Source organism: Bubalus kerabau, chromosome 4, assembly GCF_029407905.1.
Source record: "Bubalus kerabau isolate K-KA32 ecotype Philippines breed swamp buffalo chromosome 4, PCC_UOA_SB_1v2, whole genome shotgun sequence".
Lineage (NCBI taxonomy): Eukaryota > Metazoa > Chordata > Mammalia > Artiodactyla > Bovidae > Bubalus > Bubalus kerabau.
The window spans coordinates 8,615,207-8,638,850 of NC_073627.1; the positions used below are offsets into that span (position 1 = coordinate 8,615,207).

General features: G+C 39.1%; 1 protein-coding gene across 2 annotated transcripts in view; it reads right to left on the bottom strand.

The window, feature by feature from the left end:
• Positions 1-23,644, bottom strand: part of ACOX1 (acyl-CoA oxidase 1) — a 24,191-nt gene continuing 547 nt past the window's right edge. The window contains exons 2-14 of one of the 2 annotated variants that reach the window (XM_055575172.1): positions 23,447-23,606; positions 12,817-12,977; positions 10,153-10,260; positions 8,721-8,840; positions 8,463-8,578; positions 7,889-8,058; positions 6,746-6,908; positions 6,030-6,220; positions 5,584-5,763; positions 5,346-5,451; positions 5,076-5,219; positions 4,700-4,906; positions 1-3,840 (exon numbers count right to left, since the gene is read on the bottom strand). In XM_055575172.1, the coding sequence (XP_055431147.1) occupies positions 3,793-3,840; positions 4,700-4,906; positions 5,076-5,219; positions 5,346-5,451; positions 5,584-5,763; positions 6,030-6,220; positions 6,746-6,908; positions 7,889-8,058; positions 8,463-8,578; positions 8,721-8,840; positions 10,153-10,260; positions 12,817-12,977; positions 23,447-23,606 (1,874 nt within the window). In that variant the 3' untranslated portion in view covers positions 1-3,792. Of the gene's footprint in view, positions 3,841-4,699; positions 4,907-5,075; positions 5,220-5,345; positions 5,452-5,583; positions 5,764-6,029; positions 6,221-6,745; positions 6,909-7,888; positions 8,059-8,462; positions 8,579-8,720; positions 8,841-10,152; positions 10,261-12,816; positions 12,978-19,436; positions 19,598-23,446; positions 23,607-23,644 lie in introns of both variants that reach the window. The other variant, XM_055575173.1, reaches the window with a different exon arrangement.

Consider the following 23,644-nt stretch of genomic DNA (forward strand, 5'->3'; position numbering starts at 1 on the left):
TTTTTGTGTTGATTATAGAGTTTATTAAGGGTTCTTCAATTTTACAAAAGAAGATGGGGTTAGTGGCTTAGCTTATTCGAAGGTTGGTGGGTCACCACTGTCCAACCATGACTCAGTCTTTGGACCTGTGCACCTCCTCAACTACTCCCACCTTCACTGACATGTCCTGCCAGGCATGCGGAACAATACATGCTAAATACACTCCATCAGGTAGGAACCAAACTCAAACCACGACAGTTAAAGGGGTAAGAAGGTAGCAAATTATATGCGCCAAAGTAATTTCCTCAAATTCATAACAATTGGAAATGTTTACAAGCAGTCATCAGTTGGATTATTATGCAGGTGATTCACATTGTTACCTAATCTGTGAAACAGTTGACAGTAATGTGGTTAAACTGTTTTGCTTCAGAATTCTTAATATCCCTCCCAATGTTCCATGATTTTCCTAGAGATAATCAGTGGCTCACTTATATTTAAGAAAAAATAAAAATAAAAAATTCTCTGAAACCTAGGAATTTGCAGTCTACAAAGGCTAACATCTGGTAACTCTAAAATTTCCTTATGTTTCTATATTTACTATCATGGACCACAGGAATAATAATGAAAATTTGAGTTTGAGAGCTATAAGCAAAACTCCACCAGTGTTTTAAAATGAAAAGACATTTTATTCATTTACGGTGACTTGGTCTAATCCTCCAGGAATGGAATAATAAATATTCAATTAGCTGATCTCTGCATTTTTCCATGAAAACCTTTATGAGTCAGGAGACTCAACAGAAGATTCTTGGCCTCAAGTAGAATCATCAGTTTCCTGGCAAGGTTCCTCTCCAGTTGGTGCAGCAGCTACTGCTTGAGGACAGTCTATAACTCCAGGCATACCTTGCACAGTACACAAAATGGTTAGTGGGTGTTATAGGCCATCTGCATCTAGTTTTCTTTTTACTGAGATGGATAGAAAAAGAACTCAGAAAGGGGTAGGACTCTGAGCAACAGTCATTAGAGGAATTTTTGTTCCCTAGAGAACTCAAGGATCATGAATCAATATATTTCCGCAACCAAAGCCTTGCACTGAAGAAAATCCAATAATTGAGTTCTAATAACATGTTAATGTTACAAATGGTTAAATGCCTCCAGGTGTATGTTATCTGAAATTACCACCAGTGAGTTCTCAGAAAGTATGTGAACATGGTTAATGTTGCAATTAAGTGAATGTTCTGAAGATAAGCTGCTACTTAGTGGTATGATGTTCTGAAGACAAGAACAGGAAGGCCCGCAAAGGCTTTGGGACCAACTGTGCTTTGAGGTCACTTATGTGCAACACTGAAGTACTTCTCAGTGTCTACTGAGTAGATACGAAGTAGAAATCCAAATACTTCAGGATGTAGCAAACTTCATCCATTACAAACAGCAAAAACCTCCTGGATCTTTCAAAGGGTTATGTCAGTATCATCTAATAGAAACAATAATTCTGCTCAGGTTTATCATCATTTTGGAGATTAGGTTGAAATTTATCTGTACTCTTTATGAAAATGGCTCACAAAAGAACCCAACAGAACCACCCTTATCTGTGGCAAAGTCTGGCTTCTAAGGGATAGCAAGCTGGGCCTGCTGCTTCCTTATGAGAAACCAACAAATCTGTATTCCTGCATGGACAGAGCACTCAAATACTCTACAAAGACAGCACCATCTATCTGCTGAGGCAGGTCTCACTCCTTCCTTCCTTCTTTTGTTCAGTGTTACCTAAATCTACATCTTAAAATTCTTCATAATTTAAATTTGTTTAATTTTATGTGGTACATTCTTTCCATCTTGATAGTGACAAATTCTTGAGGTCTTATGGTACCTTTATTCTTTAATTACAGTGAATAAGTTCAAAACATTCCAATGTTAATAAAAATACTATCAATATGAGATCTAGCTTTTAAATATAAAGCTCAAGGTGCTGGACTGAAGGTGGCTCTGACAGAGTCCACCACCATGTTTCAAACTGCTTAGATCCCAGATCTATGAAGCTGGATTGTGTGGGTGTCATTTCAAAAACCCTCATGTCCTGGCCATGGGTTAGCCCTCTGTGAATAAGATTTTTAACCACTAACTGGAAACAATTCTATATTTAACAGTTTAATATTAAGCAATCTGAATTTACTGTTATTTCCCAGAATCTGATCTAGTCCCAAGAGATACCCGTACGAGATTTACAGAGTGCTTTTTAACTTCAATGTTAACACAATTATCAATTAGTTCTCCTGGTGGAAAGATTAAGGCTTCTGTCAACAGGCAGTATTTCTTCTGCTGGACCTTAAAGTCTCCTATTACTAGTTTCACTGGGATAGATTTTATGTAAGGTTCCAAGAAGGGAATTACAGTTCCCTGAATTACATACTACATTCTCAAGACTGACTCTAGAACAACTGGCTTCGTGAGACAGAGGTTACAAATACAGTTACAACAACAAGAAAATTAAGTGATTTGTTTTACATTGATTTGAAGAAAAAATTCATCATGAGATACATGTTTAGCTTTTAAATATAGAATGATTGTACAAATTAGACTTCAGCTGAAAGGACAATTTAGCAAGTCAGATAAAGCTCCTAGAAACATACTGAAAATAAAACCAGATATACCGTAAGAAACATTCTATGGATCTTCCATTTATCCTTTAGCCACTGTTTCAATGATTATATTTTCTGATTAAAAAATCAGAACACATGGTTTGTCAAAGGACTTTCCTGGGTATAAGAGGCAATGAGTGACGCTTTTATTTTTCTAAGGCCAGACCTCCAAGCATTTTAATGGCTTCGGCCAGAGTGCCAGAATATAGGAAATTTGGATTGTTCTAGAAAATGTAGTTACCGTGGTCACCAAAGTTACAGTAACCATAACTGATAGCTCTCCACGCCCTTATTCTTCTAAGAAGGAACTGTGACTATTTTTCTCCTTTCTTTAGCATCTTTCTCAGGAGAGGGAGATCAAAACCACTGATCTGGAGATCTCATCAGTTGCCAAAAGTTATATGTAGAGATGACTTGGCTGCCTCCCTCTTCCTGAGAAGTTGAGGCAAAGGGAGCTATAATGCTACTAGAGGGACAATTTAGGGAACCCTCCGACGGAAGCTTAGCTCCGAATTACACAGGGCAGGGACCCTGCAGGAGCCTGTGCTCAAGAAATCTTAGGGTTGGAAAGATGCTACTGTGAACACTTAAGGTAGGAGCAATACATCAATAAAGAAGGGCAAGCAGGCAGGAGAGGCGTCAGTGTGTCAGGCATGAGCTCACAGGTTTCCTGATTAGTTTCTTTTCCCCAGTCTCTCTTCTTCGCTCCTGCTTTCTAGCCGGGACCCCTGGCAGCTGTGTTAGGACATGAGCAAGAAAATTGGGAAGGGTTCTACCCTGCTTAAAAAAACACCTCTGCTTAAAAACACTTGTATATCCAGTGATTAGCAATTAAGATGTGAAAATAATTAACTACTTAGTAGTTAAATTTTACTAATTATCAAAAGTCCTGGCCTCCTGGGATCAGCAGCAATACAGATGGAAGTCGCACTGCATTTCTTAAAACTTTTTCTGAATGCTTAATAGTCTCTTTCAGTGTTAATTGCACTTGTAAAACACATCTGGTTTTCTCCTTTAATTTGCAAAATCTGTTTTCTTTTTTCATTTATAAAAAGAGGAAAGGGTCAATTTATCACTTGCTCTACAGCTTTTCTGAATTTGATCAAGATTCCACACAGTTTGTGTGACAGGTGTAAGAACAGCTCCTTTCAGGGCAGACTGCACTTATCATCAAGCCACGTCAGAGCTTGGACTGCATCGACTTTAGGTGCTTGTAAGACTCATGGACCTGCAGGGAAAGGAGAGAGAAAACATTACTGATAAGGAACCTGCAATTTAAAATAGCTTTTTTTTTTTTTTTGCTGCACTGGCTCTTTATTGTGACTCGGAGGCTCTTTGTTGTGGTGCAGGGGCTTCTCGAGTTGTGGCGCGAGGGCTCTCTAGTTGCCCCATGGGATGTGGGATCCCAACCAGGGATCAAACCCCCGTTTCCTGCATTGGAAGGTGGATTCTTAACCACTAGCCCACCAGGGAAGTCCCAAAATAACGTACTTTTAATCAAAAAATTATTTGAACCTTATATGGATCCTGATTCAAAAAAATCAAAGGTGGGTGGGGGGAGAATTGAGCTAACTGGGGAAAAATCTGGACACTGACTGGCTAGTTCATGATATGAAAGAATTATTGTTAATTTGTTTAGGTGTGAGAATGGTACTGCAGTTATGCTTTTTTAAAAAAGGAATCCTTATCTTTCAGAGATACATACTGAAATATTTATGAATAAAATTATCTGATACCTTGGATTGGCCTCAAAATAATTCTCAGTTGGAAGGTTCAGATGAAATGGACTGGTCATGGGCAGACAGTTGCTGAAACACGCTCAAGGGAACAGGGAGATGCACTGCAGTGTACTATTTATGCGTATGTTTGAAATTTTTCAATTGTTGTTAGTTAAGGAAACTAAAAGCCCACATACTATAGGAAAGGTCTTGTTCCCTTCAGAACCTGTTGCTCAAATAAAGGGACTGTCTGAAGTGGTCATGAGAGCTCTCAAAGCTTCCCCAGGTGGTCATTCTCTGAGGGCCTTCCTGCTTTAATATTTAAATGAATAACTTCAAAAGGTGAAAGACACTTTTTTCTTTTTTTACCTCTGTTTTGTTCAGTGGGGATTTCTTGGCCCATTCAAACAAGTTTTCGTACACATTTCCATCATAGCGGCCAAGCACAGAGCCCAGTGTCACATCCTGAAAATCAAATGCATCCACCAGAGCAACCGCGTCAGGGCGAATCGCAGTCAGCAGCTCCTTGATGCGCCCATTCACCTGGGTGATCTGAGACTCTGTCATGATGCTCCCCTAAAGCGAAGAAACGAGCAAGCAAGCACAGACGTTATAAGGTACATATACAGACAGATGTTTATGAATATATAGACACACATATATGCACAACTACAAATAAACCAAAATTATTTTCTATAAAAAATTAAAAAGTAAATAAAGGGACTTAAACTTAGAAAATCCTGACCTGAAGAAAATCCCCTGCATTCTGACTGATTCCATACAAAGAATACAAGAGACACAAACGCCTTAGGACAGCTTGGATGGACTTCTCTTGAATCTGGAGGACTTTTTCCGAAAAGAGCTTAACCGCCACATAGTGGCAATGTGCCTAGATATAAGGAAAACACCAGAATGTAAGAATCTCTGAAAAAGATTCAGCAGTGATAAGGTTTCTGTACTAAGACAATGAGGGGGGTGGTGAAGGACGGGGGAGGGGAGGAGAACCATCACTGACCTCACTTGCCCGAACAAGGTCAATGGACGTTAGGTTCCACGCTACTTCCTTGCTTTTTCTGTGAATCACTTCAGTCTGAAGGTTTTTAGCAGCAATTTCTACTAATCTGTTTTTTAAAAAAAAAAAAAAAAAAAAACCTAGAAAACTGGAGCCCAAGAAGGTGACAGTGAATACTCGTGCCTCCCCCTGGGCCTGGGGCCCCTGCAGCTGCGGCCCCAGCTCTCTCAGGTGCACTCACCTGGCCGCTCGAAGCTTGTACGCCTCTGTCAGGCTGTCGGGGCTGTTGATATCCACCATGGTTGGCCAGACGGCCACTTGCTGTGGCTGGATGCGCTGGCTGGGCAGGTCATTCAAGTAGGACACCATGCCACACACCAACTTGCCTGAGTGCACCTGGTCGTAACTTTTCATCAGGAACCTAGAAGTCACCAGGACACATGCTTTCAGTAACTATGCTTCCCGTGAAACAGAAATAAAGTGAACTCCTGTAATGACTTTAAACTATGTGACGGGGTTTCATACTAGTCTGAGCACAAGATAAACATCCTGCGTCAGGATGGAAGGCAAAATGACATCTTTCAGGAACAAACATAATGCGAAGAGAAAACACGGGAACAGGTATCAGTGGAAAGGACTTGGACATTCCTGAGAACATAGGATAGAAATCATGAATTAGACTCTAACCTGGCTGTCTGCAACATCATGACAGTGTTTTCCCCCTCGAAGGTGCAGGTTGGGGTAAAATTGACATAAATATTTGGAAGTCCACTGCAGTGAGAATAGCCATGTCCGCCACAAGCCATCCGACAGGCTTCAATAGCTGTGTTCGTTGTCCAGGACGTGAAAGCCTTCAGCCCAGCGGTGAGCGCGTGAAGCTGAAGGGGGAAGCACAGGTCATCAGGACGTCTGCAGTGCTGACAGCCTGCGTTCCAAGTAGACACACTTAACAGAAACTGTCACTTGCAGAATCACTTGCCAGGGTTAAGTGGCAAGTGCTTAGTTGCTTAGGGCTCTGTGCTGTCATTGCCAGGGGCCTGGTTTGATCCCTGATTAGGAAACTAAGATCCCGCAAGCAGCCTGGTGTGGCCAAAAAAAACAAATAAAATCACTTGCCATGTATATAAACTGAAAAACATCCTCATCTAATTAGTCTAAACTAGTAACATTACCACATTCCTTTCTGAACTGTTTTATGTAGCAAAAAAATGTACCACTTAGGTTCTTTCGCTCAATAAAGGACCAACATAGTACAGTAATTCTGAAATTTAAAAACATGGATAAATCCATAAAAATATGGATTCTTTTCAAGGTATCCCAATGTTTAATTTTCTCTGCACACGATCGCACAGGGAAGTATGAACAAGAAGGGTTCCCACAAGGGACAGAGACCCGACACAGACCTCGGGCAGCTCACTCAGGTCCCCGTGGCCAATGTCTTCATTAATCCGAAGATAGGTCTCTTTCATGTATGCGCCTACAAACTGGAAGGCATAGGCAGTGGCCAGGAGGGGAAAAAGTTTATATTGCTGGGTTTGATAATCCAAAATCTGTGGTTCTGGTTCACTAAAGTATATGAAAAAAGGAAAAACGAACAAAAATAAATAAATAAATAAATCCCTATACAGAGCTCACTACATGCCAGATTCTGGACTAAGCACTTTGATAAATTAATTTATCTAATCCTCACAAAGATCCTGTGAAGTAATTTTTATTAGCTCTATTTTACAGATGGGGAAAATGAGGTTAAGAACCTACCCGGGGTCACAGAGCTAGTAAGCGGCAGATTCTTGATTTAAATCTAGGCTATTTGGCTACAGAAGACCACACTCTGAACCACCCTGTTGAACACGTGAACAGGATTTTCTAGTTGACATTTGTATTTTTCTTAATCTTTCCAGTCTTTCCAGTTTGGCTATGAAAATAGTATCTCATGGCAACATAAAGAACCAAACTTCGTTAACTTCACAGGAGAAAGGCAATGTTAAAGGGTGTAGCTGGTAGAATAAACTATATTGTGACCATTAATAGGAGAAGACCCAGTGTACTAAGTTTAATATTTAAAGTCTAAGAAGGTCCACTGAGCATGCAAAAAGAGTCTGCTCTTACCAATTTCTTTATTTCTTCTTTAAGAGTAAAAAGTTTATCAAAGAGTCATGCCCAATTAGTAGGTGGAAATAAGAACAAACTATGTCCAGGAACACAACAGGGAATCGAGTTTAATGTCCCTTTCACTATACCCAATTTGTAGTTGTTAGCAGCAATTAGAACCTTCACACCACACCTTCAGTGTTTTGAACACTTCACTTATAAAGCTCTAGTAATATTATCGTTTTTCTTAGAAGGTTAAAGGTAATAATTAGGTGCTTATTCTCATCCTTCCACTTAAGGAAGTTTAGATTCTAAGTAGCAGACCTAGTACACTGCCATTCTAGCTAATTTTATAACAAATGCACTTTCTCCACATCACATTTGGGAATTTTGATACCTGGATGGGGTTCACGCCAGACTTTTAGTACTCAGCTCATCTCAGACTTTACCCTTACCCTGGATTGATTTCAGACTGATGCCTCACAGCACTGTATCGGATGGCAATGGTGCATGCCTTAGACAGACACCGAGCGGATTCTCCCACGAGGAAGGACCTGATGAACACCATGGTCCCGTAGGTCAGCTTGTTATTCAGGGGTTTTACATATGTGCCATCAGGCTTCACCTGGAAAAAGAACATGAGATGGATGCTTCCTTCTGTTAAACCCAAGTGGCAGTTTATTCTCAAAGTGTGGTCCCCAGAAAGGCAGCATCAGCACCACCTGATGCTCAGTCCCCGACCTGACCTCCTAAATCAGAAACTCTCGGCGCTAAGTAGTCTAGGTTTTAGCAGCCTTCCAGGCGACTCTAATGTATGCCAAAGTGGGAGCCCCACTGGTTTAGCAAACCAAGACATGCTCTTCACACCTGTCAACTGATCGGATCTCATGGTCACAATAAAAGCATCATCAGAAGTAAAAAATCTGTTATACCTTCTAAACGAACAGACCATTCCAACCCTATGATTATCAATGGCCACTGAAACCCCCATGTCTGACACGTCTGCTCCTATTTTCCATCTCACTGTACCTGGGCATGTTTCATCAGCATGTTTTCTCTGGGAATACGATAGTTGTCCATCTTCAAGTAGCCATTATCCATCTCATCATAGCCAAACTTGGGGCCAATGTCTCCTACGGTAATACCTACCGCAGATGAAAGGAGAGTCACAAGGTGTTTAGGTTCTGGGATTCCTGGCTCCCCTCCTCTTCTTTAGTTACATATTCTACTTTTTGCAGAAGATAGTGACTGGTTTAATTTTCCATCTCAACATTAGATAATCCTAACCTGGCAAAGGCTTATGGGTCCCAAGTTCACGAATAGGTACAATGAAGGCATGTAATCCATAGCATTCTCCCTGAGTGAAGAGCTGGGCAAGTACGATAGCATGATTTGAAGTTTTTCCAACTGCAATATAAAAGAGAACGAGAGAGGAAAGTGAGCAAATGTTCTTACATTTTCAAAAGACAGAAACAAAAGAGAGAAAAGCATATGTTAAATATAAGACTAAGATTCCATCAATAGCAAAATTCATTAAATTTTGGCAAAGTAAGCCTTCATTTTAAAAATACACACGTATGTATATATGTGTGTGTGTATTTTTACTAGAGTATAATTGACATATAACATTATCTAAGTTAAAGGTAGACAACATGTTAATTTGATAGCATTTGAAAGAAGATAGTTTTACTTGTTCTACTTATTTTTCATTCATTTACATAAAGACATTTTTAGGATAATCATAGAACATTAAATTACTTCCTTTTTCTCCCTTAAGGCAGGGCTTTCCAAAACAGTAGCTACTAGCCACATGCGGCTATTTACATTTAAATTAATTATAATGAAATAAAATAGAAGATTCAGTTCCTCAGTCAGCTAGTTACATTTCCAGTGTTCAGGTGGCCAGTGGCTACCACGCTGAACGGCAAAGATAGAGGCTATTCCACCACTGCAGAATACTCCATTGTACTATAGGACACAGCTGCTTTAAGAGATTTTTGGTTAGTGCATTCAGAAATATTTCCCTTTTATTGCATGCTAGTTTTTTTCCTTATCAAAATGTAATACCACATATTAAAATATATAATGTGGATAACAAAATCCTTCATTTGAAATATATGTATCCTAAAACAATAATTCAGAATAGAAGACAATATTAAATAAATTTTACATCAAAGCTATTATAACAAAAATTTAAAAACTAAAATACTTTTCTTTTTTAAAAAATATTCATTTCTATTTCTGTTTTGATTATTTATTTGGCTGTTCCAAGTCTTAGTTACAGCATACGGGATCTTTAGTTGAAGCATGTGGGATCTATTTCCCTGACCAGGGATTGCACCCAGGCCCCCTGCATAGGGAGGGTACAGTCTTAGCCACTGAACCACCAGGGAAGTCTCTCAAATACTTTCCAATACATAAATGACTAACCAAACTGGGAATACTAAATTACTTTAAATGATGATTATGGAAATTATGCTAACACATGGGAATGCTAAGATAAAAATCTATGAAAAGCAGCAAAATTGACAGCTGTCCTCTGCACTTTACAAGTGTATAAATATCTGTAACAGGTAACACAAGAGAATGTGAAAAGCTCAGCATAGTTTAAGCCCTAAGAGTTCTTTGTATATTTCAAAATTATATTCTCATAGACGCTATATATTCTAAACACAATGTTATAATAAACATCCAGTTACTATTAAAAAAATTCACTTACGTCCACCAGGCCACCACTTGATGGAGGTCACAGTAGGACTGTTGAGAATGAACTCCTGGGTTTCAGGGTCATAAGTGGCTGTGGTTTCCAAGCCTCGAAGGTGGGTTCCTAAGGAAATGAATTATACCTACTTCAAATAGAATATGGGAAAAAACAGGTACAGGGTAAAATCTGCCCAGTTCCTTTAAAGCGCTAGCATCTCAGAGAGTAACAACATCTAACAATAAAACATCTGTAGATGAGCTACAAATGGTTGATAACCAAGATCCTGAATTTCTGATGCTTAAATCAGATAGTTCGTATTAAGCTGAAAATATAAATGTCAAGCATGTTCCATTTCTGTATTTGATTTACTGCACTGCAGTGGATAGGGAACATTTATTTACATCAACCAAAAGAAAATGTAAAGACAGATAAGAATCATAGTTGCCTAAGATCACAGGCTATGACTTTAACATGGAAGTTAACTGTCCTTTTAAAAGCATCTCTGAGTTGTTAGTGTGCTAATTTCAACTCATTTGTCTTGTGTCCACCACACCAATTCAACATTCTGGAATTCTGTATTATAACAAAGAACGAGATAACACATGACAGAAGAGACTGAAGCTAAAGTTCTTGTAAACTGAGAATTTATTTCAGAATGAATGCTAGAAAGGAAAACAAGTTTTAAAACTTTAAAAGTTATAACCATTTTAGGGAAAAGAAGACCTGGAATGGTGACTTTTTAAAAATTTCTAAAAGTCCCAACAATAAGGTCCAAGTTCACCCTGTAGGCTTCTAACACTAGACTTTCACTTATTCCTGACTGGTTCACAACTTTCATGTTCATTGGAGATGGACAGGGATTTGTGTTTTAAACTCTAATGAAAAAGTGAAAGTCGCTCAGTTGGGTCTGACTCTGCGACCCCATGGACTATACAGTCCATGGAATTCTCCAGGCCAGAATACTGGAGTGGGTAGCCTTTTCCTTCTCTGCTGCTGCTAAGTCGCTTCAGTCGTATCCGACTCTGTTCGACCCCATAGACGGCAGCCCACCAGGCTCTCCGTCCCTGGGATTCTCCAGGCAAGAACACTGGAGTGGGTTGCCATTTCCTTCTCCAATGCATGAAAGTGAAAAGTGAAAGTGAAGTCGCTCAGTCGTGTCTGACTCCTAGCGACCCCATGGACTGCAGCCTACCAGGCCCCTCCGTCCATGGGATTTTCCAGGCAAGAGTACTGGAGTGGGTTGCCATTGTCTTCTCTAGGAGGGATCAAACCCAGGTCTCCCGCATTGCAGGCAAATTCTTTACTAGCTGAGCCACAACGGAAGCCCAAGAATACTGGAGTGGGTAGCTGATCCCTTCAGTGGATCTTCCCGACCCAGGAATCGAAGTGGGGTCTCCTGTATTGCAGGCAGATTCTTTACCAACTGAGCTATCAGGCAAGCCCTTAAATCCTAATACAAACGTGCCAAAATTCTTTGAAAAAAGTTACAGAAAAGTGTTCTATGTGACCCTCTCCCTATCCTGAAGTCAATGATGAGAACTTTTTACCAGATTGCTTTGAAAATGCCAGATTTCATTCACCACTTAAAATTAATTGTAAAACATTCAGAAACTTCCAAGTTGAATAACAGAAATGGCCAGTTTATGGGTGATCAACCTTCCCCCAGATGGGAATCAAGGAATCAGACAGTGAGACTCCTTTCACCAAAGAAGAAACTTTTATAGAACAGGTAATGACAGAGGGTTTTCAAATGCACAACTGAACCAAATAGTATTCCACTTTGTGTCTTAGGAACATCCTGTAAAATACTATTTAGCATCGAAGCTGAAAGTTAAATGAGTAATCAAATTAAGATAAAGCTGTTACAGGAATAAGGAACAAAGAGCAAATATACACTAGACCAGCTGTTCTGAAACCTCTGATTAGGCAAACAGAAGCCAGAAGTAGATGAATGGGTACCATTCAAACACAAATACCAATACAGAATGCGTGCTACCAGGAATAGCCACCAGCTTGAGCCCCATCCAGTTCACAGAGAAAGGTAGGTCGGGGATGCAAAGAAAAAAAGAAAAGTGGTACATACAGAATGTGAAATCAATTACCTGGAAGTACAACTTATCTTATTTTTACTAAACTTTGGCCAAAGCCACCTTTAGAAGTCTACTGAATTTAGTGAATCAACACAAATAATGTCAAGGTAAAAAATCCTGCATGTTTTGGTTATATAGGCCACTCACTTCCCTTTTGCACACATGCTATTAACATGTATTTCTTCTGGAATCTGTGTAAGTTCATTAAGGTATCAGTATCAAAGGGAATCATAGTAATGAAGAAAAAGAGATGGGTTCAGACTCTCCATACAAATTCTGTACAAAAGCAGTGAACCTGAAAAACCACTTAGTAAGTAAGACCTAACTCTTAATTCTTGATCTGCTGAAGGGGAAACGTGAATAAGTAATCAGTATATCTGTGATAACATGAGCTTTAATTTCCGCTGACCAAGGCATTGTCTACGCCAAGACTTCCACATGTGAAAACCTGGAGCGCTGCAGAAAGACTGCATTTAAACAGATCTCACACAGCACGTGGAGACACCACCGCTGGCACCGATGGACGCTCCATGTGCCCTAGGCTTGCAGAGCCCCACCCAACCCAGAAGGTAGACTGAATGCACCATACCATGACCCATCTCTGTTTGGGCATAAGTGCCAACGATCTCCAAGTTCCAGGCAGGCATGAAGAAGCGCTCCTGCTGTTCCTCGGTTGCCTGGTGCAGCAAGGTGGGCAGGAACATGCCCAAGTGAAGATCCAGAGGCCCAGGCCGCCCTTGATGCACAAAGCTTCAAAGAAATACCAAGGATGGGCATTTGAGAGTCATCAGATGTGAGATCAGCAATTTGAACAAACAGCAAGGAAAGGAGAAAAAAAATACCTTCTGTTAAGTATGAATTAGTTGAGTAGACTTCATCATGGATAGGAGCACTGCCCCTTTCTGTATTACATTATAACTCTTGGTTACTTCCATTTTTCTTAAATTGGTGAGAAGTATTTTCTAATGCGACTCATTTCTAAAATAACTTGGCAGGGACTGGGAACTGATTCCAAAGCCTGTGCAGCCAAAACTATGTGACCAAGGCAAAGGATTACAGCCTTGAAATTAAGGTAAATAAAAATTCTGAAGAGGCTTGATGGAATGGAAAATTGAAGTTGTATAATGACATATATTCTAATGAAAAGTTGAGATGGGAAAACACAAAAGTTCTCTTGGAAAAAATTTTTCCAGGATCTAATAATAATGTTTCTGGGTTGGAAAACTTTTCTATTTGTCTATAAAACATCCAGCATTAATCCATATTCCTCACATAATTTTGGTCATTTCATTTGGATTCATTAAAATATCCAGCCACATGCTATTGAAACAATTTAATACAAAAACTGACGGTGCTCTTCACTCCAGTAATTAATTTCAGAAATAAAAAGACATGCAATTTTTAGTGAAGATCATGATATTCACAAATAACAAATTCATGCATAACAATCGCTCCATTACAATCATATGGGAATTATCAAAATTATAATAAACATGTTAACTGTCATTTAAAATCCAATTTCTAAAGTCATTCTTTTTCATTTAAAATTTGCAAGTGCCCTAGACTTTTATGTGAATTTATTTCTAATAGGAAATAGTGCTATACAGCTTTGTAATGTTGCATGCTATTGGCATTTTTATCTAAATTCCAGCTCTAAATTAATCAATTCTATATTGCTCTTACTATGTTCTTTATCTTAGAAATGAGCCTAAACATTTCAGTTTCAAAACTTCTCCATTTGTTCCACCTGAGGAAGAAAATAATCAAGGGGAGGGTGCTGTAGGTGAGGGCTGATCTGTAATGTCTTTCCACAAGGGTTGGGGTGAGCTGAGCTTTCAGCTAACCAATCACATGAAAATCAAAAAATGCATGAATAACTTCCTCATTTTACCAAGAAATTAAAGCTGAGGTGAATTAAGTGTTTTCAGGTCAGAAAGACAATGGCAGGACTTCCCTGGTGGTCCAGTGGTTAGGACTCCAAGCTTCCAATGAGGGTAGGGGGACAGGTTCATTCCTAGTTGGGAAACTAAAGATCCCACAGGCCTCAAAGCACAGCCAAAAAAAAAAGATCATGGCAAAACAACGACAAGAATCTCATAGCCTAATCATGTCTTCTAGTGCTATCTGTGCTGAGGATGACGGTGGGGACATTAGAAAGACCTGCCAAATCAGTTAAGATTTGGAAGCGTCAAACTGGAAATCCTGTAAGATATTACCACTGGTGGCAACTGAGTGAATGGCCCATGGGATGTTTCTGGGCTATTTTTGCAACTTCCTATGAATCTATAGTCATTTCAAAATAAAAAGTTTTTTTTTTTTTTTTTAATAAATAGTGAAAATCCTTGGAAAAACAACATTCCTGGGATGAGAGAGTACCTTTCACTCACAAACAGAAATGTCAGCTGTCCTGTTTTTAAAGGAACGGTGTGCAGGAAGAAAAATTAAAGTGTGCCTGCTGCTGCTGCTGCTGCGTCGCTTCAGTCGTGTCTGACTCTGTGCAACCCCAGAGACGGAAGCCCACCAGGCTCCCCCGTCCCTGGGATTCTCCAGGCAAGAACACTGGAGTGGGTTGCCATTTCCTTCTCCAATGCATGAAAGTGAAAAGTGAAAGGGAAGTCGCACAGTCGTGTCCGACTCCTAGCGACCCCATGGACTGCAGCCTTCCAGGCTCCTCCGTCCATGGGATTTCCAGGCAAGAGTACTGGAGTGGGGTGCCACTGCCTTCTCTGAAAGTGAGCCTAGGAGAAGGCAATGGCACCTCACTCCAGTACTCTTGCCTGGCGAATCCCATGGACGGAGGAGCCTGGTAGGCTGCAGTCCATGGGGTCGCTAGGAGTCGGACACGACTGAGCGACTTCCCTTTCACTTTTCACTTTCATGCATTGGAGAAGGAAATGGCAACCCACTCCAGTGTTCTTGCCTGGAGAATCCCAGGGACGGGGGAACCTGGTGGGCTACCGTCTATGGGGTCGCACAGAGTCGGACACGACTGAAGCGACGCAGCAGCAGCAGCAGGAGCTGTAAGAAGAGAACTCTGAACTACGACCAAAAGTTGTGGCCTGAGGCCAACCACTCTCAGTGCTGAGAGCCTACTTTTCCATGGCTATAAACCAGAGCAATTCCTGGTGAAGGAGAGGTCACTCTGAGGCGCCCTTCAGACTCATCGTGGGCGGGTGTGTATCAGGGAATAATGCCAATACCAAGGGTTACCGCAGAGTACCCTGAGAAGGGCAAGGGGAAAACTACTATCATCACAAACTGTTCTGAAGCTGAAAGTTGTTTCCAGGAGTAAAATGTCTCTTGTAACTAGGGTAAGGATTATTCAGAAGCGAAGGAAATGTAGAAACGTTACAAGGACAAAGTTACCTGGATAGTTTTTGATTTAAATCAAGTATTGATATTTGCTGTAACCTTTATGCATGATAAAGATCATAAATTATTTTAAATTAATTTACTTTATAATTGCAAAGCACCAACATTTTACTTGGTAAGGAGCTGCAGTCAATTCTTTCAAAAGTGTCAACACCAAAAGGCTTTTTCCCTGTATCTCCTACATGATACAGGGCAGGGAAGGCTGGCCAGTAGTGAGGACAAACGATTAGATTAACAACATATTGAGAAAGGAAGAAATCAAAATAGCAACTCAGTGGACAGCATGATTATAATCCTTGGAAATCAACAACAAAACACCAACACCATCAATCATAAATTAATTTAGCAAAGCTATAGGCTTTAAAAAATCATTCATTCTTATCCATTAGAACCATTCAAATAGAAATCCCACTAAAGAGAAAGGTGATTTATAACAGCAACAAAATATTTTTATATTTTAAATAAGTTAGCTCAGAATATTAAATATTTAATTATGAAAACACATAAATACCTACTAGGATGAATGAAAGATCAGAGTAACAGAAAAGAAATTGCTAATTCTGAGCTCAGAGTATGAAGGAAAATTAGTACTTCTCAAGAAAATACTGGGATTTAATGTAACACAGGTTTTAAATTCCTATAGAATATGTTTTAGAACTTGATAAATTGAGATCAGAATTTATCAAAAAGAATAAGTATGCAAGAACACTAAATACAAATATCTTGAAACATAGGCTGTAACAATAGTAAGCTTATCCTATCAGATTTTTAACTATCTTTAAAATAACAATGAGCCAAAGCTTATGATGTTAGAGAAAACAGAAACAAATTAATGTAATATATTTAAGGTTCCATAAATAAATTGAAACTATTACAAAACTCTAAGATAAACTAGAAAGAACGTAATAAAGTGAAAGAGCTATTAGTTAATAAACATGAATACTGTATGTGAGACTGATCACTCTGTATCATACATAAGTAAAAACATTAAACACAAATTCAACAAACAAAAACGGGAATAAAATGGAAGCTAATTACCCAAGATATGAGAAGAAAACTTATACCTAGTCAGAGACAGATGCACTAAGGCCAAAATATTTAATGAAATAGAGCCAACAAAAACAATATAATTTTCTAAGATCAACATGCAGATTCTATTTATCCAACACTCAAAGGAGAACATGCCAGTTCATACATATGAAATGCAGAGAGTAATATCTAGGCTCATTAGCATTGGTAAATGAAAACTTTAATTCTTAGATATAAAAGTAGCAAAAAACCAAAGTGACCATGTTGATGGGACAAAGGAGACACGAGTACACTAAATACATCAAAACCTACTCCATGTCTTATGCAACAACATCTATAAAGTACTCATTCTCTTCAAATGTAATCATTCGTCTCTGAGGAAGGTATTCCAAAGGCATAACCCAAAGAACACAGCTTTTGTAGACGTTTATATTGTTATTACTAACAGTGGGGAAATTAGAATATCCAGGGAGCAAGTCTCATGGGAAGGCCAACAGGGAAGAGAATCACTCTGGGGAAAAAAAGAGGATGGGAGGCTATCGGAGAGACAGAGCAGTGAGATCCAGGAAAAGGAAGATTAGAGACTTACAAGATCAAGTGCATGACCTATTTTTCAAGCTTCAAAGGAAGAATATTTTCACCGTTTAGTATTAGAGATGGGAATCTGCAATGATACTGCAGCATCTTCAAGGATGGTAAGTATGTACTATAGAAGCTCTATTTTCCTGAATAATTATAATAACAGAAAAGGCAAAAAGAATCCCTATGAAGTGGCTAGAACTTGAAATGATCAAATAACCATGATGACCAAGACATTATCTGCTTTGTGACCTGGAGAGACATATGGTCTGGAGATGATTAACCCTAGACCATGTCCCAGACAGTCTCTTTAACAATGGAGCCCCGGGGAGAGGGTGCCCTCCTTGGTCCAGGATTCTGCCTTTGATTAGGGCTCGCAGATCCACAGACCCAGTATGTGTTGGGCTTATGTGCCTGTACAGACAGAAGTGTGTTTAAAGGAGGGAAGAGAGAACACTGGTGAGCTAGACTTTCTGCAGGTGGTTGAATTTTAAGATTCTTGAGGATCCTGGAATAAGACTGAGCACTTTTAATTTCTTCACTTCTCAGAGGCTTCCTAGAAGTGAAAGAATCCCAAACTGGAAGTTACAGCTAATTCTGTAAGAACGTGAGACAATCACTGTTGACCAATGTTCCAAAGTCTCAGAATTTAAGTAGTCAAATCGTCATCCTGTACAAGTTGCTCTATTTCCAGTCCCGCTGATGCTGAAGTACTTTTTATATATTCTCTATAAGATTATACTCTCACGGGATGTTAATTAGCCAACAGACTAGCTTTTTAGGAAAAGAACAGCACTCAGCGAAGCACAACTAATATGAACTGACAAAGTTCCAGCAAGAAACAAGACCTAATTTTAAAACTCTGTTCTCTAATAAACCATAGAGATCAAGACAAAGTTGGTTTCAAACACAAGAAAACATTTGGAAACTAGAAGGAAGAAGAGAAAAAAACTAACAAATACAATCTTGCCCAGAGCAGCACAGGACCTTAATCCAACCCTCGGCGCTCCTCAAATCAATGAAGTTTAAGTCTTCAATTCTTCCTCTCTTCTTGCAAATATACATGGGAAATATACTTCAAAAATAGAGGCAGAAGGATAAGACAGACCAACAAAAGATAAACAGATCAGACTCATTTAGTTTCACAAGAGTTTACATCTAATGTCTCCGGAAAACAGTATACCTCTTAAAGTCAAATAAACTCATTGATGAATTTGAAAACAAACAAACAAAAAAGGATTCTGTACCACAAAGCTATTTCAAGATCACAAAACACCCACACACACTCCAGGAGAGGAACACTGTAGGAATGCGATCTTTCTTCCCTTAGGACACCTTCCCTCAGGTCTGACCATCCTGGGGTGCCTGGTAGGGTATTCATAAAACTGTCCCATGACCAGGATCTGCAGTGCCCATAGGCATTATGAGAAAGGACATTTACTTAAACCAATTCACAAGCCAAAAAGCACCAAATCAAACACAAAAGAGGAATGTCCCTGATATCTGCATCCTTTCTTCCTTCCTTTGCTTTCTTTTATTTACACGAGGGAAACATTTTGATAATTAGGAATGACATGGGGCAGCTCAAATTCAAGACCCTTAAGCCCGTCAGTGGCCTTGTCTATGAAAACAAACTTGTTCCACAAGACCAAACACAAAAACTTTTTTAAAGGTTTTCAGAACAATTTAACCAAGAATTCCTGGTAATTCAAAGTCCATGGGCAGGTACAGAAAAATGAATAAAAAGAAACTAAATGAAGAGCATCATGGACTTTTTCCCAAACCCCCTAGCAGCCTTCAGCACTTTAACCCTCTGTCTCATTAAAATCCACATTTTTAACTTCATTAAAGCAAAGCATCTTCCACGTGTTGCTGAGGCATGAAGCCTCTTAAGAACTTCCAACTAGGTCTTTTAAATCAGACACCCACACAATGGAGCACTTTGCCATATTTTCAACCCCACCTTTCCAAACTGCTCGATACCCATTTTAACTGGGTGTACACAGCAACGGTAAAAAATAACAATGATACATCTTTCAGGCCAGAATCTTGGACCAGTTTATGGGGAAATAAACTATGAAGAAACAGGTTGAATTTTAAGATTTATCAATTTAATAATAAAATTCCAAACGTGTAGCAGGAGGGTAAAAAAAAAGGTCAAATGCCCAGAGTCATTTGTTAACTGAAGACCTGACTGGGCTACCCACTGACCCTCAAATGTGGACTAACCGTGGCCCATTTCCGTTTGGGCGTAGGTGCCAATTATCTCGAGTCCTTTGGATGAATGCAGCCATTTCTCTTGCTGAGCAGTGGTGCCCTGATTCAGCAAGGTAGGAATAAACATGGAGTAATTGAGGCCCACAGGTTCCACAAAATTGACCAAATGTAGTCTACAGGAGAGAAAAGAAAAGGTTCTCAGCCTTATTCTAGAAACTGGATTCTACCACCATTCTCGCCAGACCCATTTGGCCCTGAGGATGAGTTAGACAAATTTAAACCCCTTTCTTATGAAATTAAGACTCAAACTTATCATACGCTACCTAAAAAGCCAACGGCAGAATCTAGTGGTATCTCTTCTCCTCCTAGTCATGTCAGGGCCAGGATTCTGAATTTCACACTTAATCCAGGAAGCAAATTCTACCCATGTTTTAGCCTCAGACCTCTTTTGTTTATTATTTTGTTGGTTTGATTTCTTGGAACATGAGTGTGTGTTTTTGCTTTATTTTTAGGCTTTACTTGTCTTGAAAATCAAAAGAAACTCCATAGAACATTTACATTTGCTGAGCTGTTATCAAAATGTCCTAAAGAAGAATAATTTAAACTACTTTCCCCTAGTAACCAAAGCAAATGTCCAGGATAGTATGTATACATTCTGGGGCCAAAGCACAAATCTATAAAGATCTTCAGAGTTTACAGATGGGTAAAGCAGGTAATGTGAATATGTTAAAAATGACAAAGGGTCTCTGAAAATTAGTCCAGATTAAGGGAATTTTAATTTTAATGAAATTCAGTCTTTAATGATTTTCCACTAAAAGAATCTGTGAAGTAGTCAATACAAGTTATATACACTAGTCAGCATCAGCCATGCCAAGTTAGAGATTTTACAGGGGTCTGTTCTGTCAGCTCTGTCTATATAAACAGCTTAAGGTGCAAAGTATCAGGTGACCCTCATGATGTTCCAAGGGAGGGACAGAAGCAGTGTCACCACCAGGTCCTGGCTTGAGAACAAGCAGAGCATAAATTCAAGAGAAAGAGGGGGTAGGCTGCCAACTCACTTTTGGGGATGCCCTAAAACCATACCACCACCTTTTAGAGGACAGATTCAAACATTCAAGGAGTGCCTGGACTAGCCAACATCAAAAATGGTTTTTAACCCTGAGGTTCTCTGATTTTCACACAAATACTAAAAGTTAATTTAGACCCCAAGGAGAGAAAGAGGGCAAAGGAGGCGGAGGAACAGAAGAGGCGAGTGAGTTTCTAGGTAAGTCTCACAGAAGCTGTTCTAGAGAGAGAAGTAAGACGTTCTGCAAAAAACATACCCATCTCATTACGGTGGGATAATGTGGAGGTAAATATAAAAACCGGCCTCTCAAAGGCAAGGGCACCATAACACTCCCTAACAGCCATGCTTTATTGACTTCCCTGGTGGCTCAGATGGTAAAGCATCTGCCTGCAATGCGGAAGACCCGGGTTCAATCCCTGGGTCGGGAAGATCCTCTGGAGAAGGAAATTGCAACCCACTCCAGTACTCTTGCCTGGAAAATCCCATGGACAGAGGAGCGTGGTAGGCTACAGTCCATGGGGTCGCAAAGAGTTGGACACGACTGAGCCACGTCACTTTCACTGAAGGAGGAAATGAACCTGCAAGACTTTCTGAGTAATAAAAGCAGTAATTCAGTTGCTAAAAACAGTAGCAATACAAGACACAGCCATTCCCTTATGGGAAATGAGAAGGCTCTGGGTTGGTAAAGTGCTGATGCTGACACAAAATAATTAATTCTAGCAACAGAGGGAAAAAATATGTGACACAAAATAAAGACTGTCAAATACTTATGTTTTTGACATACTGAGATTTTTTTTTTGAGGCCTCTTGAAGTTAACTAAAGAACAATATCTGAGCACTGTTTTAAGTTATGTTTTTTTAAGCACTGTTTTAGGTTATGTTTAATCCTCCCTGAAGACTCTTTTCAAGGAACTAGCTTTAAAAACCTAAGAGGGATTAAAAAAAAAAAAAAAAAGACTGGTTCACATTTGCTACTTTAAAAATACTTTAGTTTTTGCATAACAAAGAGTATAGTTAAAAGACAACATTACAGAAAAGGAGATCAGGAAAGGAATTTGTATATTCCCCAAATAGCAAAGTCTTACTTTCTCAAGGAATGGAGAGAAGAATTCTTCTACTGCTTGAGTTGAGAAAACTCAAAGTATTTTACTAATATTTTAGTCAGTTTCAAAATATTCTCATGTTTCATTTTGTGATAGGGAAACTGGATATAAAATGGACCAGTAAATGCCCCAAATCCCTAGGAAGAGAAATATTACTATATTTCATTAATCATAGCATCCCTCTCCCCAAAGCCAATTTTAGCATTTAAGACATCCAATATATCTGACAATTAATGGTAGGTCACAGTTGAGTTTTTTAGTGATACATAAAACATAGATGTGAGTAACAATCGATGGTGTTCAGTAACTGCCAAGACTAATGAAACATTCTCTAACAAACATTGATCTTCCTGTCATAGCCCAGAAATACTGAAAGGATGTCAAAGGGCCTGCCACAGGTTGTATTTTGTCTTTTCCCCAAATAGTGAGGTCTGAGTCATAAAATACATTAAAGAAAAAAAAAAAAAACCAAAACCCAAAAAAACTGGCTTGGTGTCCCCTGATTTTTAACTCACATGAAGGACTGTGTTCTATGCCACTGTGACTTCACTGGAGTCTACTTACACGTTGCACACCACCACAGATTATGAAATCTAACTCTGAAACACACGGCCGCAGCCATTTAAAAGTAAAACAAAACAAACCTCTTGTTTTAAGAAAAAATCTAATTTTACTAATTTTACAAGTTCACAAACTCAATTCAGGTAAATCAGAAACAGAATTTTCTAGGAGTTACTCCACCTCAATATCCTCACAGCCACAAGTTACAAATTTTAAAAAATAAAAAAAAGAGCATTTGGAAGTTAGTAAGTACTCTGGACTACCAAATTAACTGTATTTTTATAACTAAAATGGAAAGAAGTTCTGAGTGTGGGCTGGAGTAAATTTCTTCCTGATAAGAATAACCAGGTCGAACTCGAAAATAGATACCAAATATATCAGTTGGTAGTTGTATAAGGGAGGAATGCCTATTGCAACATAAAGACAGAGCCTGTAACATGTTTCATTGTTTCATTTTTCTTGGCTCTTAAATATGTACCATCCAAATCATTTACCCTCTATTGATGAAAATATTGGCGTTCTTAAAAAATGTAGAGACCTAAAACAGGAAATGCCCAGTAATAAATGAGAAGAAACGCTGCAAGTCAAAGGCATGTTATACTAACACTACATAATTATAGTGTATATTTACATAAAGGCAAAAAAAAAGTGTGTGTCTTATTTCTAACTAAAAACACAACAAAAAGATGGTTTGAAAAAAGAACATACTCTGTCAGAAGTAGGACCAAGGCATTTTTTATGACGTCTCATATGCACAGGAGGGCCATTTAAATACCCTCACCAGATTCAACAAAGCTGGGGGTTCTCAGAATACTTCATATCCATTCTGAGGCTTGACTAAAGTTCTTCCTCATATTATCCATTATTTTAAACTCAAGAGCTACATTAGTATATGAAAATACAATCTGTTACTGCTCCAAAATATTTAATGTTTGGTCTTTGCAAAGGAAAACATCCTTCTAAATTCAGCTTCTAAATTTAGCAGGCCTCCTTAGAAGAAGCAAAGTCATTCTGCATTTAAATCGCTCAAAACTGAGAGGTCTGGACCGCATGTGTATGATTCTTGAGAAAGAAAATTACAGCATCTCCACAACAAGCTTTCTACAAACATCAGCCCTTTAAAAGGCTTAAATATCAAAGGAAACATCATTGTCCACACATAGAACTTTAAAATGGCATGAAAAGATGTGAATTTGAGTCTTCAAATGCCAAACACTATGAAAAAGGATACCACAGATGGCGAATTCAAGGTTCAGGCTTAGGCCCTTGCTCTTAAGCTAAGGCATACCTACTTTTTAAACCACATGATTTCATCAGGATCTGCGATGCCAAACTTCCTCATCTTCTGCACCATGGTGGCACTCTTCTTAACAGCCACCTCGTAACGCTGGCTACGGCTGAGGAAATTCAGGTTCTCGTGCTGGAAGTCGGGGTCTTTCAGAATGAGGTTCTCTGGTAGGGAGTTAAAGGGTACCAAGAGGAAGACAAGA